General features: G+C 42.6%; 5 protein-coding genes across 5 annotated transcripts; 4 read left to right on the forward strand and 1 right to left on the reverse strand.

Annotated features, from left to right (window-relative positions):
* Positions 1 to 44: 44 nt before the first annotated feature.
* Positions 45 to 3,181, forward strand: EAF01_002333 (uncharacterized protein; the record flags this gene model as incomplete). The annotated part of the gene is made up of 3 exons (XM_038910585.1): positions 45 to 457; positions 510 to 1,309; positions 1,365 to 3,181. 3 exons carry the CDS (start codon positions 45 to 47, stop codon positions 3,179 to 3,181), a joined length of 3,030 nt encoding a protein of 1,009 aa, XP_038773507.1.
* Positions 3,182 to 3,670: 489 nt separating this feature from the next.
* Positions 3,671 to 4,923, forward strand: EAF01_002334 (uncharacterized protein; the record flags this gene model as incomplete). The annotated part of the gene is made up of 2 exons (XM_038910586.1): positions 3,671 to 3,870; positions 3,975 to 4,923. 2 exons carry the CDS (start codon positions 3,671 to 3,673, stop codon positions 4,921 to 4,923), a joined length of 1,149 nt encoding a protein of 382 aa, XP_038773508.1.
* Positions 4,924 to 5,307: 384 nt separating this feature from the next.
* On the reverse strand, positions 5,308 to 5,972 carry EAF01_002335 (uncharacterized protein; the record flags this gene model as incomplete). Its single annotated transcript, XM_038910587.1, has 3 exons — positions 5,308 to 5,404; positions 5,638 to 5,786; positions 5,958 to 5,972. 3 exons carry the CDS (start codon positions 5,970 to 5,972, stop codon positions 5,308 to 5,310), a joined length of 261 nt encoding a protein of 86 aa, XP_038773509.1.
* A 295-nt stretch (positions 5,973 to 6,267) lies between these two features.
* EAF01_002336 (uncharacterized protein) lies at positions 6,268 to 8,400 on the forward strand. The gene is made up of 3 exons (XM_038910588.1): positions 6,268 to 6,681; positions 6,746 to 6,872; positions 7,130 to 8,400. The coding sequence occupies exons 1-3, from the start codon at positions 6,492 to 6,494 to the stop codon at positions 8,022 to 8,024; spliced, it is 1,212 nt and encodes a 403-aa protein (XP_038773510.1). The 5' UTR covers positions 6,268 to 6,491; the 3' UTR covers positions 8,025 to 8,400.
* A 4,483-nt stretch (positions 8,401 to 12,883) lies between these two features.
* Positions 12,884 to 13,430, forward strand: EAF01_002337 (uncharacterized protein; the record flags this gene model as incomplete). The annotated part of the gene is made up of 2 exons (XM_038910589.1): positions 12,884 to 12,892; positions 12,945 to 13,430. The coding sequence occupies 2 exons, from the start codon at positions 12,884 to 12,886 to the stop codon at positions 13,428 to 13,430; spliced, it is 495 nt and encodes a 164-aa protein (XP_038773511.1).
* Positions 13,431 to 15,646: the final 2,216 nt, after the last annotated feature.

The raw sequence follows: 15,646 nt of genomic DNA on the forward strand, positions 1-15,646 counted from the left end.
TAACCTCGAACTCTTTTTGACTTTCAATAACTTTTGACAACACAATGGCTTCCATATTGAAGCGCAAAAGAGTTCAAACAGAGGTAGCAGATATTCCAAAGAGGTCTAAACCTACCTCAGAATCTGCGGATACTTATACCAAATTTGTTCAGAGCAATGGCGGTTTTGACATTTTTGAAGCGCTAGGAAAAGGAAAAGAATTGGCCCAGGTCAATGGCGCGCATGTCAAAGATGAATTAGAATCAACAGAGGTCATCGATTTTGAGGATCTATTTGAGGACGTGCCATTACAATCTCCGGACTCGCAGGCAAAACGAGGAATGAAGCCGAAGAAGGAAATTTGGGAAAAGAAAATTCCACAGGCACCAAAGCCAGTGAAAGATCAAACCTGGAACATCTCTGAACCTGTCGGTGGGCGTATGATTGATGCCGATCCTATTTTTACAGAAGACGAGAAGTATGACATCGGGTTCTCTTTGCGACGAGCTTAACAGCTAACTGAAACCAAGGTATATGATCTTAGCAACCCGAATGAGCCTCCTCATCTACTCGACCTCCGATTCTCTCCTCACCCGATCGATAAAATTCGACCACTCGAAACATCCTTTCGCTCATGTTGTCGCATACGAGCTCTCCCCGACTGATTATAATATTGTTTGGGCAGCCTTATCCGATGGAGCCATATACCGCCTGGACTGGACTTCGGGAACTGGCAACGATCAATCCTGGAAGATTTCGTCTACAGGGTGCATACATATGACTGTTGCTTCTATGATATCCGCTGGACGACGAAGAGATGTGGTATTCACAACTGAGCCTAAGAAGGACGGCGGCTGGCGAATTACTGCGAATGAATTGACTCAGCCTGGTTCGCCAATACAAACAGTCGCAAGAACTATATATACTTCAACAAACCCAATCAACTATTTAAAAACTGCCAATGGAGGCTCTGTACTTCTCGCAGCTTCTGGAAAGAGTATCTTACTTGGTTATGTTCGGAACTTGGATTTTGATACTACTGACAAAATCAAGTACGTATTCCGTATGTTTGATTCGACTGCTCCTATAATGTCCTTGGATGCACGAGTATATCTTAGAACAGGTACCGATGACAGAAATATATCAAAGAAGATACCAGTGGTTGATGTAGTGGTTGGTGATGCGAAAGGATTCATTTTCATACATCGTGATTTGCTAGGAAATCTCATACAATCAGAAAACAAGAACTATGCATCCATGATCAACCTTGTACCGACAAGATTACATTGGCACAGAAGAGGTGTCCAGACCGTCAAGTGGTCTCTGGATGGTATGTATATCTTTCGCGCTTTACTCTCTAGCAACCTGAGCTGACCCAATAATAGGTAACTACATTATATCAGGAGGTAGCGAAACAGTACTCGTGCTTTGGCAATTAGATACCGGAAAGACGCAGTTCTTGCCTCACATGACATCTACTATTCTCAATGTGGTCGTATCTCCTTCTGGGTCCTCGTACGGCATTCAGCTTGCCGACAATTCTGCGATGGTATTGTCTACAGCCGAGTTGGAACCGACGGCAAATTTTGCTGGCATCCAATCCAGCGTCACCCAGTATGCTGAACCCCGAGCAGATGAAGTGCAGAGAGCAAAATCCCATTTCTACAAATTTCATGTTGTCCAGCGGACACCTGCTGTTGTCAGTTCTGTAAACCCTTCTCATCTATTCCTTGGTGTTGGACAGACACCGGAAGTGCCATTTTACGAAGCTCCTGTTAGAAACTGTTCATTTTTACAAACCTATGACCTCAGTGCTGGGCACAATGTATCAAAGCAAGCTCTTGCAAGGACAAATGTCACCAGTATTAACGAGACACCAAACGCACTTCCAGTTTCGGAACCTAGGGTCACCCATATTCAGAAGTCTCACGATGGCCTTTGGCTAGCTACTGTTGATGAGTGGACGCCATCTCACGCCGACCTCGATTTCGTAACTCACCAGGCTACAAACCCATTTGCTGAATTGAAACTGAGGCGCGAAATCTGTTTGAAGTTCTGGCAGTGGAAAGAAGCAGAGCAGACATGGGAATTAGTATCGCGAATCAATACTCCACATATGGCAAGTGATGCCGCACCTGGAGCTGGTCAAATCCTGGGTCTCGCCACAGATCCTAGCTCCTTGAGATTTTCTACGATAGGAGAAGACAGTGTGGTGCGAACATGGGTTCCAAAAACTCGAAAAAGGGATGGCATTGCAGTTAAGGATGTAAAGGGCAACGCTCTCAAAAACTGGCACTGCCAGCATGAAATTCAACTCGAAAAGTCTGAGCTTACCGATGACTACTTGCGTAGTACGCCATACAATGGTGCTATAGCGTTCGCGGATGATGGCTCAATTCTAGCTGCAGCATTTGGTAAAAACGGAACAGTTCACATGATCGATCCCGAACTAGGCTCCATCACAGCTTCACAGCACGGCCTATTTGAAGGTAGTATCGTGGCCATGGAGATTTTAGGTAGGGATCTTATAACACTGTCCGATTCGATTCGTGTACATGATTTGGTTTCGGATCAGTTGAGATATAGCTTAAAGCTATACAAATCTATCACACGCATGCATATCATACAAAAAATTGAGATGATGCATTTAGCCATCAACCGAAACAGTCGCACATTTGCAGTCGCAATTCCAATGAGACTTACTCCTCCATCAGCAGAGGAGCTCAGAGAGCAGACATTCCCGCCAACGTATTGTGGATTCGCCGTCTTTGGCCAGGAAAGTCAAGTGCCACTGTTTACCGAGTGCTTCAAGACTGCGGTCTCGGCTATTGTACCCACGGAGAATTCGGAAGGATTCTTGGTCCTCAATGGGGCTGCTGAAGTCCGAAATGTGATGAAGAAGGGCACTCAACCAATCACCGCATTGGCCCAGTCAACTACTGAGCTTCAATTAGATGCAATTGCAGATGAGTCAACTGGTGATTTGCTACAAATGGTTGAGGATGTTGAGGATGAGCAGGAAGAAGCCGAACCTTTATCACCTGCAGTCATCGAGGATGATGATGATACACCTGTTGTAACACAACAAGCACTTTCAGGTGTATTTGATATTGGGCCAGCATTTGCATTGCCACCTTTGGAGGAGATGTTCTATCAAGTGGCAGGATTGTTTTCTAGTAAACCTTTGGAAAAGATGGTATAATGAATTTTAATCGTTTCTATACTCTAAGTTGGCATAGCGAGGGCGGTTTATAAAACCTTGAGCGTTAGGGAGCTTTGTATATGGCTGTACAGAGCTTAAAAGTATTTATACCTTGCAGAATTTGTCGAGTCTTCCTTGACTTGGAATAAAATGTTAATATTACTTATCGATGTGCTTCATGATTTTGTTTTCTTTGTGATGGGACCCTTCAGCGGTTACATATCTTACTTATCATTAAGGGTCGTTTTATGCGGATCGCGTCAGATAACGAAATCACCCCGCACCCCACTTCCCATTGAGGGTTCATGGAATTTGTCCACTAAGCACTGCTTGGAGGAACATCACATCAATCACATCATGTTACTAGCAAATTCGTAATACTTTGGATTACAATTCCCATATCAATCTCATGATATAGATGTTTCCATTGCTATAATATAATCTTCAATACTTTACTGTGCAAAGAAACACCACTCACGATCACACATAATGTCCTTCACCAATATCCCAATCCTCGACCTCTCTCTCGCTAGATCCCCAGAAACTAAACCCGAGTTTCTAGATCAATTGCGCCATGCACTACTCGAAGTGGGATTTCTATATTTAAAGAACGTTAGGATAACCCAGGAACTAATAGATAATGTTATTGAGGAAGGGGTCAAGTTCTTTGATATCCCTCTGGAGGAAAAGTAGGTTCTTTTTGCTCACTTCTCACTTCTCATATCTCATTTCACCAATCTACTTGCATAGGCACCGAACAAGTATCCCAAACCCCCTATCTAACTCCACCCAGGACCAAAATCCAAATGGTCAACGCGCCCTCATTCCTAGGCTACTCCCCGCTCTCCGCAGAAATCACCGCCCACGCAATCGATCAACGCGAACAAATCGATCTCTCTACTCCCCATCCCATCCCTACTACCTCCGATCCTCTCCACTACAATCTCCTTGCTCCCAATCTCTGGCCCTCGCCCACCTATCTTCCTAATTTCCGCCCGGTTTTTGAATCATATATCAAACAAATGGGTGATATATCCAAATTCTTCACCAGTTTGATTGCAGAAGCCATTGGACTCCCCGCGAATGCATTTGAGCGGTATTTCGATACCGATCAACAGCATAAATTAAAAGTGGTTAAATATCCGGATTTGAAGGAACTGGGTCTGCGGCCCGAACAAGAGGGTCAGGGAGTAGGTCCGCATAAGGATTCCATGTTGACGTCGTATCTGTTGCAAGTTGGGGATAAGAAGGGGCTACAGGTGCAGAATCTGAGAGGGGAGTGGATTGATTGTCCGCCGATTGAAGGAACGTTAGTGGTGGCGATTGGACAGGGAATGGAGGCGTTAACAAAGGGGGTTTGTATGAGTACCACGCATAGGGTTTTGAGTCCGCAGTATGGAGGGGGACCGAGATATAGTGTGCCGTTTTTTCAGGGAGTGAGGGGAAGTACGAGGTTTGAGGAGTTGAATGAGGTGGGGATTGGGGATGTGAAGGAGGAGGTTAGGCAGATGAGGAGAAAGATTTTGGAGAGTGTGGGCGGTAGGTTGGATGAAGTGGAATTTACCTTTAGAGGGGGCGGAAAGGCGGATACGCTAGGGGAGGCGACATTAAGAAATAGGATTAAGAGCCATGTGGATGTAGGAGAGAAGTGGTATCCAGCAATTCTTGCGGACATAAGAGCAGAGCAAGAAGCGGAACGCAAACAAAAGGGTTTACCCGTTACTCCACCTGCAGAAACCTAAGGCAGAGATTCATTGTCTCAAATGAATTCAATAGTCCAAATAAATCCAACTAAGTCAAGCCCCTTTTCGTTGTTGTATGGTGATCCGAACTACCTGACTAGACCCGATCCATTACTCGTCATGCGAAGTAGAACACGTATTTGTAGATAAGAAGCAGATCGTTCTGGTTCAAATAGCTAGTCTGCTGGCTTGTGAATAAACGCCATCATATCTCCCGCCCATGCGCCAAATCGCTTGTTCTTCTTTCGCAAATTGATATCAATCCTCTGATCATCGAAACCCAAAATTTTCCTCTACCACATCTGTCCAACCGTAAAATATCGTGTCTTCGTCATTGCGTCGTACGAAATCGTAAGATGAGCCGCACAAAGAAGTGTCGAGAATTTATTTCTTGCCAACTAATGCAGCCTGCTGAGCCATAAACGATGGAAAGCAGAGTTCCGGTCCTTTTGAGTGCTTGTTCATGGCATGTTCAGTGAGACTGGTGATGGAGTATTAGTTTCGGTATGATTTGAATTTGGCTTGATGCTTCAAGAAAGAAAACGACTGCGGGTTTTCCAAAATTCCTTGCATCATTTTTTTCCTCTTTCTCTTCCTGCAGGATTCTCCCCGTCCCGATGCATAATTCCCAGAATACCCGCATCTTTTCTTTCAAGACTGACGATTGTGCGAAACGGCAAATATAAATCGCAAACGAAAAAACAAAGTACTCACGCAGGAAGTCTAGTGGTCTTCAAGAAAGTGGTTTTGCAAACCTCGCATTGAATATCCTTTGCTGACTCGTTGACCTTCAATTGCGACTTTGCGACACCCTTCTCAGCATCCTTTTGATTGCGAGCACGCTTGGAAGCTGCTTTTGCGCCCTGTGAAAAGGTCAGGTCTCCAGTATTTAGAATGCGACGATCATAGTTCGTGGTTGGAGACCGGGTTGAGAGACCCTAAGGTGGAGAATTTCCCTGGCCTTGATGGACCGGGCAAGAAAAAAGGGTTATAGAGTTTAAAGGGGAAATAAGGGTAACAGAGATCAAACTTACATTACCTCCTCCCATTTTGAAAGAGGTTTTGATTGAATTAAGAAGTTATTAAATTGAGTTTATGTATGTATAAATGATTGAAGGTAATCCGAGACTTTTTTGATTTACTTGAAGAAGACGAAGTTGGGGGGGAAGGGAAGAGAAGAGAAGAGGAGAAAAATAAGAAGTTCTGGAACTTTTAATGCGTGTACCAATAATTTTTTGGCTTGCGGAGTCCGATAAGATAGTATGGTGGTTAGAGTAGATTTGATTTTGTCTCATAAAACTTGTCAATATAATAACTAAATTTCAATTTAATTCTCTTAACTACGGTGTATAATTTGAATTAGCTCCATTTGAGTAGTAATCATAATCCCATATTTTATCTAAGCCCAAAACAGCATTAAACGTTTTACCTAGTATCCATAACATAAATTCACGTCGCGTCGCGCATTCCCTCCTCCTCGTCTCTTCTCTTTCTATTTTACTTTTATTTATTTCTCAAAATAAATACTTCCATCAAATTCATCATTATAATTTAGGAATTCCTCTTGAATGCTTCGTTCCATTTCAAATTCTCTCAATCCTCTATTCGGAAGTCCAAGAAAATCGACAATTGAAGCTCGTTTTGAGGGAGAGAAAGATCAAGAATTCACCATGTCTTCACCAAATGATATTACTCTCGCTGAGTTCAACCAAACGTTGGCAAGATATCCGGCTCTACTCAACAAGTATGCAAAAGACAGTAAGTTCATTCGGTCCTTGATCGCTCACGAAAGAATGCGTGGTTGATTTGATATTCTATTTAGCAAAAGAAGGTTTTACACCACTTCAAGAGCTCGATAGATTTAGATATGTTGAGGCGCCAGCAAAGTTTAAGGATGGTTCAAACACTTTCTCTATTGAAGATGTCACGAAGTTGGTTGATTGGAAACTGTAAGTTGATTCTATTCACATCATTTGTTTTGTTTTCAATTGTTTTCTTTTTTCGCGATATTTTGTTTGTCGATTGGTAGGTGGAGAAGAGGCCGCGTTTTGAGGTCTGAAGCTCGGCTTTCCGGAGGTCTTTCACTTTCCCACCCTCATCGCAAAAAATTCTGCAAAAATATTTCATCTTATTTTATCATTCCTTCGTCTCTAAAGTTACTATGGAATGCCATTTGAATTTATTTTGATGCTAATTTTCGATTTAGTCGTCATGGTGCTTATCGTCCAGGATTCCTGAAGAAGGTTGGCAAGAACTCAGATGAGCTTGTTGAGGCTGCTACTAAGGATGCTTTCGACTACTACAAGTCCAATCCAACAGATATTGGTGTTGTCATCAACAAACTCAAGGATCCTTTGATGGGAATTGGACCGGCTACTGCCTCCCTCATCCTCTCTGTCCGTTATCCTGATAATGTGACATTCTTCAGTGATGAATGCTTCAAATGGCTCGTCAATGATGGAGAACATAAACCAACACCAAAGTACAATGTTGCCGAGTTTGAGAAAATACACGCCGCTGCTAAAGCCTTGGCGACTCGTCTTCGTGTCAATCCTCTTCAAATCGAGAAGGTTGCTTTCGTCATTATCAAGGAAAGTGAGCCAGTTCTCGTCCCAAGGGAGAAGCCCGCCCCCAGTGGCCGTGACCGAGGTCGTCCAGCCAAACCTGATAGCGAGAAAAAGATCAAGGTTCCTTCCGGACGTGGACGTGGCCGACCCTCCAGTGGTATCGTCAAGCCTAAACCTGCGCCAAGAGTTCCAAAACCTCCCAAGGAACCAAAAGCACCAAAAGAGCCCAAGCCTGCAAAAGAACCCAAAGCTGCTAAGACCCCTAAGTCTCCAAAGGCAAAGGCTGTCGTTGAGGAGAAGAAAACTCCAGGAAAGAGAGGAAGACCCGCAAAGGTACCTGCTGCCGAAGGAGATGTTGCCGGAAAGCCTGCTGCTACACCAAGCTCGGGTAAGAAGAGAGGAAGACCCGCCAAAGAAAAAACCAGCGATTCTCCAGCATCTGCTACCCCAGCTAGCAAGAAGAGAAAGGTATCTGATGATGCTGGTACACCAAGCTCTGCTGGTCGTGGTCGCCCCAAGAAGATTAAGGCTTGATTTGATTCATTATCATGGAGTATTACTGTTCAGAGGAAGGTCTTGTGGAACCGACTAGTGGTTTTCTTCGAAAAAACGTGTCTATGCAGGTATTATCCCCAGGCCCTTGATTAGGCTTTTGCATTACTGTTTCTTTCTGCAAAAATGGACATATGGAACAGTAATCGCGTTGGGTTCCGCGCTGAGCTTTTGATATTTGCTTATCACTGGCGTTGATCTGGAGATATGAACGGATGGACGGGATGGGTAAATTTTTTATGTTTTCTCTTTGGCTGGGTTTTGTATGATAACACAAATATGGAAAGAACATCAGTTGTGCTACAATGAAATGTTTCTTAATTTCATTTGATTTAACTTGAATTGTCGAATGCTTATATATACCGTGCTAATTACCATATTCTACGTGACTAAAACTATAGCATATCGAGTTCGGATATTGAGGTCTACAGCTATGATGACGTGTATATGTATTTTACTCGGCTCAGCCTCTCCAAACATTAACACATATCATCTTTTTCCCTTACACGACACAGAGGGAGAACTCTATGATGACATTTTAGACACTAGAGCACCTCCACCGAGCATACGACATAGATGTAAGCCCAAGTTTTATCTCAACGAATGCAACATATTATTTCTATTAAAGTTGTTTCGTCCGCCTTTCAATATAAGCACAAAATAGTCTAACAGCCTCGGGCATCCCATCATTGACTCACACGACGCTATTGACTGTCGAAATCATCATATTGATAGCTCCATTCATGTTTGCAGTAGCTATGAGGACTTGTGCTGCATGTCGTGTCAAATTTTAGGGAATCGGGGATATGCATATTGTTGCACGTCATAAAGTTGGGTGGCGGGTGTTGTATGGGTTGGGAGGGGTTGGGTTGGGATTTTCATGAGTATATTGGGTCTGCTTACCAGATATGGTAACAGTATGGAACAGCGAGTTGCTAAGATTGATGGTATCACGGGAAGAGCAGTATGCAGTCAAAGTCGAGAGATGTGGAGGGATAAAGCTATATGTTAGAGTTTATAAATTGTACTACCTAGGTATTATTAGTGAACATAACTTCTGAGAGACTCGGTTTAGATCCATCCTTTCCATTCGTGTCTTTATATATCAGCCAATGATACAGCCAAGGTAAGACCCAACACGCTCAGTTATCTAATCGTGCTTTGACTTGAGATGTGCAACAAAACGCACAGAAAGTCTTGTTCGGAATATTCCCAGATGTTTTATTTGATTGGGAGCGCTGATCTAATTGGAGGACAAGCAATGGTTTTGAGGGAGGAACTAAAAGGAGGCTAAACTAGAAGGATATGATATTTCAACGCTTTGACAAGCGAGGGGGAAAGAATATGAGGTTTCAGGATGAAGTAGTGTGATGTTTCGATGAGAGGAAACTCTCTTTATAATATGAGATTTGCCTACCTGCTATTAGGTATTGCTCTTACATCTGATGTTCGTATTCTCCAATCTTGCTCAAGCTGGTGCTCGGAAACTCACCGATAGGGACGACAGCTAAGGTAGACATCACGTTTCATTCGCTCTTGGGTCAAATTCATCTTATTCTTTGTGAACTTAGTATCGAAAACCGATCACTGATACTATTCATTTCACATTCCAAAGTTAGTCTTGATCCTCGCTATATCCTCAGTTAGGCATCAAGGACCCTCCAGCTGCTCTAGATTTAACTCTCACTCTAAATTAAGCAAGCGCTTCCCCACATCTATATTTATCCCAACTTTCCAACCTCAAATCTTACTTCCCGAACGCATCACCAATCAATCAATGAATCTCACACATCACGAAATGTCACTCCTCTTCTCACTCTCAACCAAACAATTCTTTTGCCAACAACAATCCTCAGGCAGTTAATCACCTACACCGTCAGCCTTTACCACAAAACGTATCTCTCGATGTCTTTTGTTGCACATCGCATTCTGCTCGCGAATTTCCTATTGCGTTCAAGGAATAGATGATTGGCTATGATGGACTGAGAGAGGAGCCATAGAATTTATGGATCGAGATAAGCAGCAGTATTAAATGGCTATCACGATACGAAGTACTGCGAAAGAAAGCCAAAACTTGGGTCTACCGAATCTGAATTGTACCACGTCATCGAAGCATTTCAAGCCTTTAATAAGTCTGGTGCTTCAACTATCAATGCATATGGGTGATCTCCCGAGATTTTACCCCCCAATATTTGTATACAAGGATGAATTTGAAATGGAGCTCCTATTCGTCCATGTATACGAGGCGCGTATACACACGGACTTGCAAGCGCCTTGTTCGATGTATATTTTGAAGGACGCTGGGACTTTGAACAATTGTGTCTATGCTGAGTTAGCATAGATTGCACTGATGGATATTGACCAATTGATTATCTACTCAGCCCTCCTTGTATGCAATGAATCCCTTTGGTTGCATTCCTTCTTGGAGTCGTCTGTGCTCCTGTTGCTTGTACCATTGCCTGGAAAATGTCCTGTTGCAGATCTCATCTTTCATGCTGGGTTCTTAATCGCTACTTACCTCGCATTAGGCTTCCGAGTGGATGGTCTGTATGTGCGTCAACTCTTGAATATTATAAGGCCCGCCTCTCTGTACTTGTAAATCTCAACAGCTCGATCACGAAGCTTTCAGATACAGTCTGCCAGGCCTCTTGGTTCTCTGCTCGTATAAGGCTCGGCAGTGCATATTATTTGTTGCTCAGTACCCATCTTACTAGCAGGTGTTCCCACCTCGATCTCGTTAATTGGGAAGTTCATCTCTTGAAACATCTCCAGCTAGAAAATGGTAAACACCTTCCTGATTCTGCCTTCAAACGGCCCATATATCTTAAGTACATCCGTGAGGTTTTTCGATAGATATGCCCTCTACTGCGGTCCGCAAATGCACCTCTGCGCAATATCAAAGCCCCAACTGTACCGCATTCGCTTAGAAAGTTCATTGCGCGCCTAATCGCAATTGTGAGATATCTCCAGAGGTCTTCATTCCGGTCTCGGTTCTCCAAAGCACTAATTATATGCATGTTTTTACAAGGGAATCCCTAGTAGGGACTCATGTGAGTCTCCCTTATCTCTTGGAAATGTACGTAAAGATATTGATTCTGGCATCCTAACAATTGTTGCCTGGTCTCCGACCTACAAATCAATCACCACAAGTCTATATATACGTATTAGAGAGAGAGAAGGCCACTTGAAGTATATTACAGTCCGGGGTCTTCTGCCTTCTAATGAGTGAGTGATTTGTATCGAACTTGTCGAGCTGTGGTCAAGCTAAGGTATATTGTAGCCGGCCAGGAGAACGTCTCCCTCTGTTGCATGTCATGATAGGCGCGCGTCTAGAGAGCTTGGCTTGATGGGTCACATTTGAGTAGGTCAAGAGAAACATCTCAACATAATGACTTACTATGATTATTCATTTTAGGCCAATGGTGGGTAGTTTGCTACCGCTTTTGAAACATAAGTGCAGTTGTGTTGCATGTCGAGATTAGGCAGCGAATATAGAGTTGTAGCCTTTCACAGTTAGTAAGGTCATCTCGAGTTTTTATCACCCCTGCTACTGATGTAGACGTGCAACAAATATTTTCTTGAGCACTTGAGTGGAATCGAAAGTTTGGGGTTATCCGCAGCATGTGAGTCTCAGAATGAGATCAACATACATAAAGTCAATTGCTCTAAACTATAGCTTTCACGTGATATTGTTAAGGCGTACTACGATTATTCTGGTTACAGAGTGCGCGAGTCATAGTATTGACTACAGACTTGAAGACAAGTTGCTGTTAGCAATATTCATTGTCTTATAGGAAGAGATGAGGCATCAGCAAATTGCCAGGTAATTGTGGCACGAACTCTGGAGTCTTTTGTCCCAAGTAGCCCTTGTTAACAGCTCTTTATGTGTTCAAGGCAACTACCTTCTTCAAAAGATTTATGGTCAAGTAGAAATCGAGAAGAAAATATGATTCTTGTTCTCTTACAGGTGAGAATTTTCACAAGTGGAGATCGCCCTTGATGAATTTAGATTAGCTATTCCAAATTAGACAAACCGCCCGTAATGTACACTACCAAGACTTTGATGATTAATCCTGACCTAAATCCAGAATTTCGTTTCTGTATTGTGGTGCTGATATCTTTTGTATGAATCTCCCATGTGCCCTCGAGCTATTCTTACCTTTGCTCGAATGTTTGCAAACAAACAGAGGACTTTCTACTCACAAGAAGACTAAAGTACATGTAATAAGCTTGGAGTTTCCTAGGCTTGAAGATTCTCAAGGCTTCCAGTGTGTAGAAGAAACTGATAGGTACGAGGACTTCCAAAGTATACTTACTACCAACGCCATGCACCTCTCAGTAATCGAATCCATCTGGCTTTAGGAAACATATCATCGTTCAAGATTTCTTTATTTGTATAGTCTGGGGCTTTCAAGAAGTTTAGCCATATTCATTTACCATGAGTGAATGAAACAATTCGCCACAAAATTTCATGTCCATCAATCGTCTAATGTCATTAGCTGATACAATTCAATTTGCAACTCACACATTGCATCGTTATACAATATCATTACACCCAATTGAGCTAGGAACTAAGCTAGTTGTTGATCTTGTTCATACATGGACTTGCAAATTGATATAAAAGTTTTCCCCTTCATCTACATGAACTCAATCTCCGACAAATCTGTCAAAGCAAGATCCTTTGATGCCCCAGAAAATCCCCTGAGATAATTGACTTTTAGGTTATTTCTCAATCCTTCTATTGTATTGCAACCCTTCTCTTCAACTATCTCCTCTTACCTAATTGTGCAGAATATTACCAAATCAAAAACAAGTCTCGACCCCTGAGATTGTCGGTAAACATGCCAGATGTAAGTAGCACCAACATTCTCTCATGAGATTTTTGACTCACCTACATTGCAGTCTTTCTCACGGAGAAGTAACAAACAAGAAGATAGCAAGAATCCAGCCCAACTCGAATGCATCGTTTGTGGAGAATCTCAAGATTTTCAACAAATGGCTAAATTTCCTTGCGATTGTGTATATTGCAGCGCATGCCTCCAAAGCCGGGTCACTAGAGCGACAGAGACCGAGTCCATGTTTCCTGTCAAATGCTGCCGGAATAATATCAATCTCACGCCCTTGTATCACTTATTGTCTGCAGATATCATTCGCGACTATGAAGTCAAGAAAATCGAATACGAAACCGTAGATCGTACTTATTGCGCCAACAAAGTGTGCTCTGCATTTATCGTCAAGGGAAATACCAAAGGACATCAAGCTTTTTGTTCCAAGTCGCCGTGCAATACGATCACATGCATACAGTGTAAGAGCGAATGGCATGATGGAGAATGTCCTCGGGATCAGAATCAAGAGCTCGTTCTTGCCGAAGCTCAGAAAAGAGGCTAGAAACGATGTGCGAAATGTGGTAGCTTGATCGAATATGTGGATGGGTGTCGTCAGATGGTGTAGGTCCTTGATATTTTCTTTCTTTCTCTGTCGTGCTTTCCAAGATTGAAAACTAATTCCCACCTCACACTCTAGATGTCAATGCGGCTATGAATTCTGCTATTGTTGCGAGGCGGTATGGAATACTTGTTGCTGCAAACAAATTGACCTTGATCGAGTGCTCGGAGCTACCAATGCGTATGCAGATAATGAAAATCGCATAGAGGTCAATGAAGATGGTGAAGATGGGGATGAAGATGGCGATGAAGACAGTGATGGAGACGATGATGAGGACGATGATGAGGACGATGATGAAGACAGTGATGAGGACAGTAATGGAGACAGTGATGAATACAGTGATGAAGACAATGATGAAGACGATGGTACATACGAGTATCTACCCGAGAATTCATAAAGATAGAGTCGAGATTACAAATAGTGTCATAGAGACACAATCTGCCGTGGTTCATCGGGATGAGGTGTATGACGAAGAGCTTTAACGAATGGTACCTGGGAGTTGTGGGGAATTGCATATCGTGGTTAGGGCGTTGATTAGGATTCTAAAGGCGCATTCATGGAGTGTGCATTGTAGTTAGAGAGTTCTGGGTATATGATTCACGGGGTGATTTGCGGGCAGTGGTTGAACAGTTCTAGCAATTCAGCGGGATGGGTTTGGGTTGAGATTTTCTTGCATCTTGCATCTTGTTTTCCATATCGAGTTACTAGGATGCTGCCAGTCAAGTAGTTTATTCGTATAAATGCAAGATACTAAATATCTAAATATGCTTGCGTGAATACATACTTTTTCAGGTGGAAGGGCAAAATCATTGTCCAAATTATTTATTACCGGTAGCCGTAATGTTAACAGAAACCCAAACTAAGTAGACATTTCCTGCCCAAAGCCATCCTGATTACCAAAGAAGTGTAAGAATATGTAACAAAGTGCGTTCCAGATGAAATCTCGAATATGAGGGGAATATAGGCAACTTCAAAGGTATGGCAACTGTGCAACTCGATATACCTGGCACAAACTCGAAACACGTTCAGAAGCTTTATTCATTTATATATATATATATATATATACTCTAGACACCGGGGCAGGGGGGGGGGGGGGGGTAGGTTTTTATATCTTTTTCCTATCTAATTCATTCAATTAGACACAGATACAGGCGCATCGCATGGTCTTAGCATAGCTATATAGATCGAATCGATTATGAATTTACTACTACTACTACTATATATACTCTTTGTCTATAAGACGGAATCCCATATGAAGAATCTCACTTTGATGTCGAAGAAGTGAATACGTGTAACTAAATGGCCGTGAACCTTCGACCCCCAGACTAGCGTTCAATTATGTGATATCGCAGAGCAGGTGTATTGGTAAGAGCAAGAGCTCGACAATGTGAATTTGTAGGATTTGCACCATAAAATTGTTTGAGTTCCAAGTTTCCAATGTATTTTGTTGTGTGGGAAGGTTGAGCGATAGAGGATGAAGAGGTAGAAGGTGTCATGGTCGTTCAAAGATAACCCGCGTATAGAGAGGAACTGTCGAATGATGTGTGTATCTCGCACACGACCGTTGAGTTTCATGCTGTACGGTTGCAATGATAGGTTCTCTGTGGCTGGTTCTTGCTACTGCGTTGGTGTAAAAAGCATAGAGGACTTCGTAGACATGAACGCATCTCGATGGCATCGTGTAATAGATATATAATGAGCAGGCAGATACTGTAATTCATTAGCCTCGGAATCATTTGGTGCTATATAAATGAGTCTCTGTCAATTTGAAACAGAAAAGTACATCTGCTGTCATGCTTTCATGCATACCTGGGAATCGAAAGGAAATAAAGTCCAAAGACATTGTTGCTGGAGCAAATTTAGAGTCAAAGACAAGGAAGTCTGTAAACGATGGATCAGAACATGAAGGCGGAAATGCTAAAAATGTTCATATGGAAAGGGTAGGGAAGATTCCTCTTGCATTGTTTCAAGCAGGTAAATCTGTGGTGTTGTGATGCGAGCAAAAGGTAAAGATTGATTGCGCAGCCTCGCGCTGATGATAAAATGTGTTCTTGCTTGATACGAGTGTCGCACATCTCAGTCCTTCATCAACAAACTGTAGGTACCTCTTTTGGAACTGCAAAGCATTGTTGTTATATAACCAAACAATTAACAGATCA

The sequence above is a fragment of the Botrytis porri genome (genome assembly GCF_014898465.1).
Source record: "Botrytis porri strain MUCL 3234 chromosome Unknown BPOR_003, whole genome shotgun sequence".
Lineage (NCBI taxonomy): Eukaryota > Fungi > Ascomycota > Leotiomycetes > Helotiales > Sclerotiniaceae > Botrytis > Botrytis porri.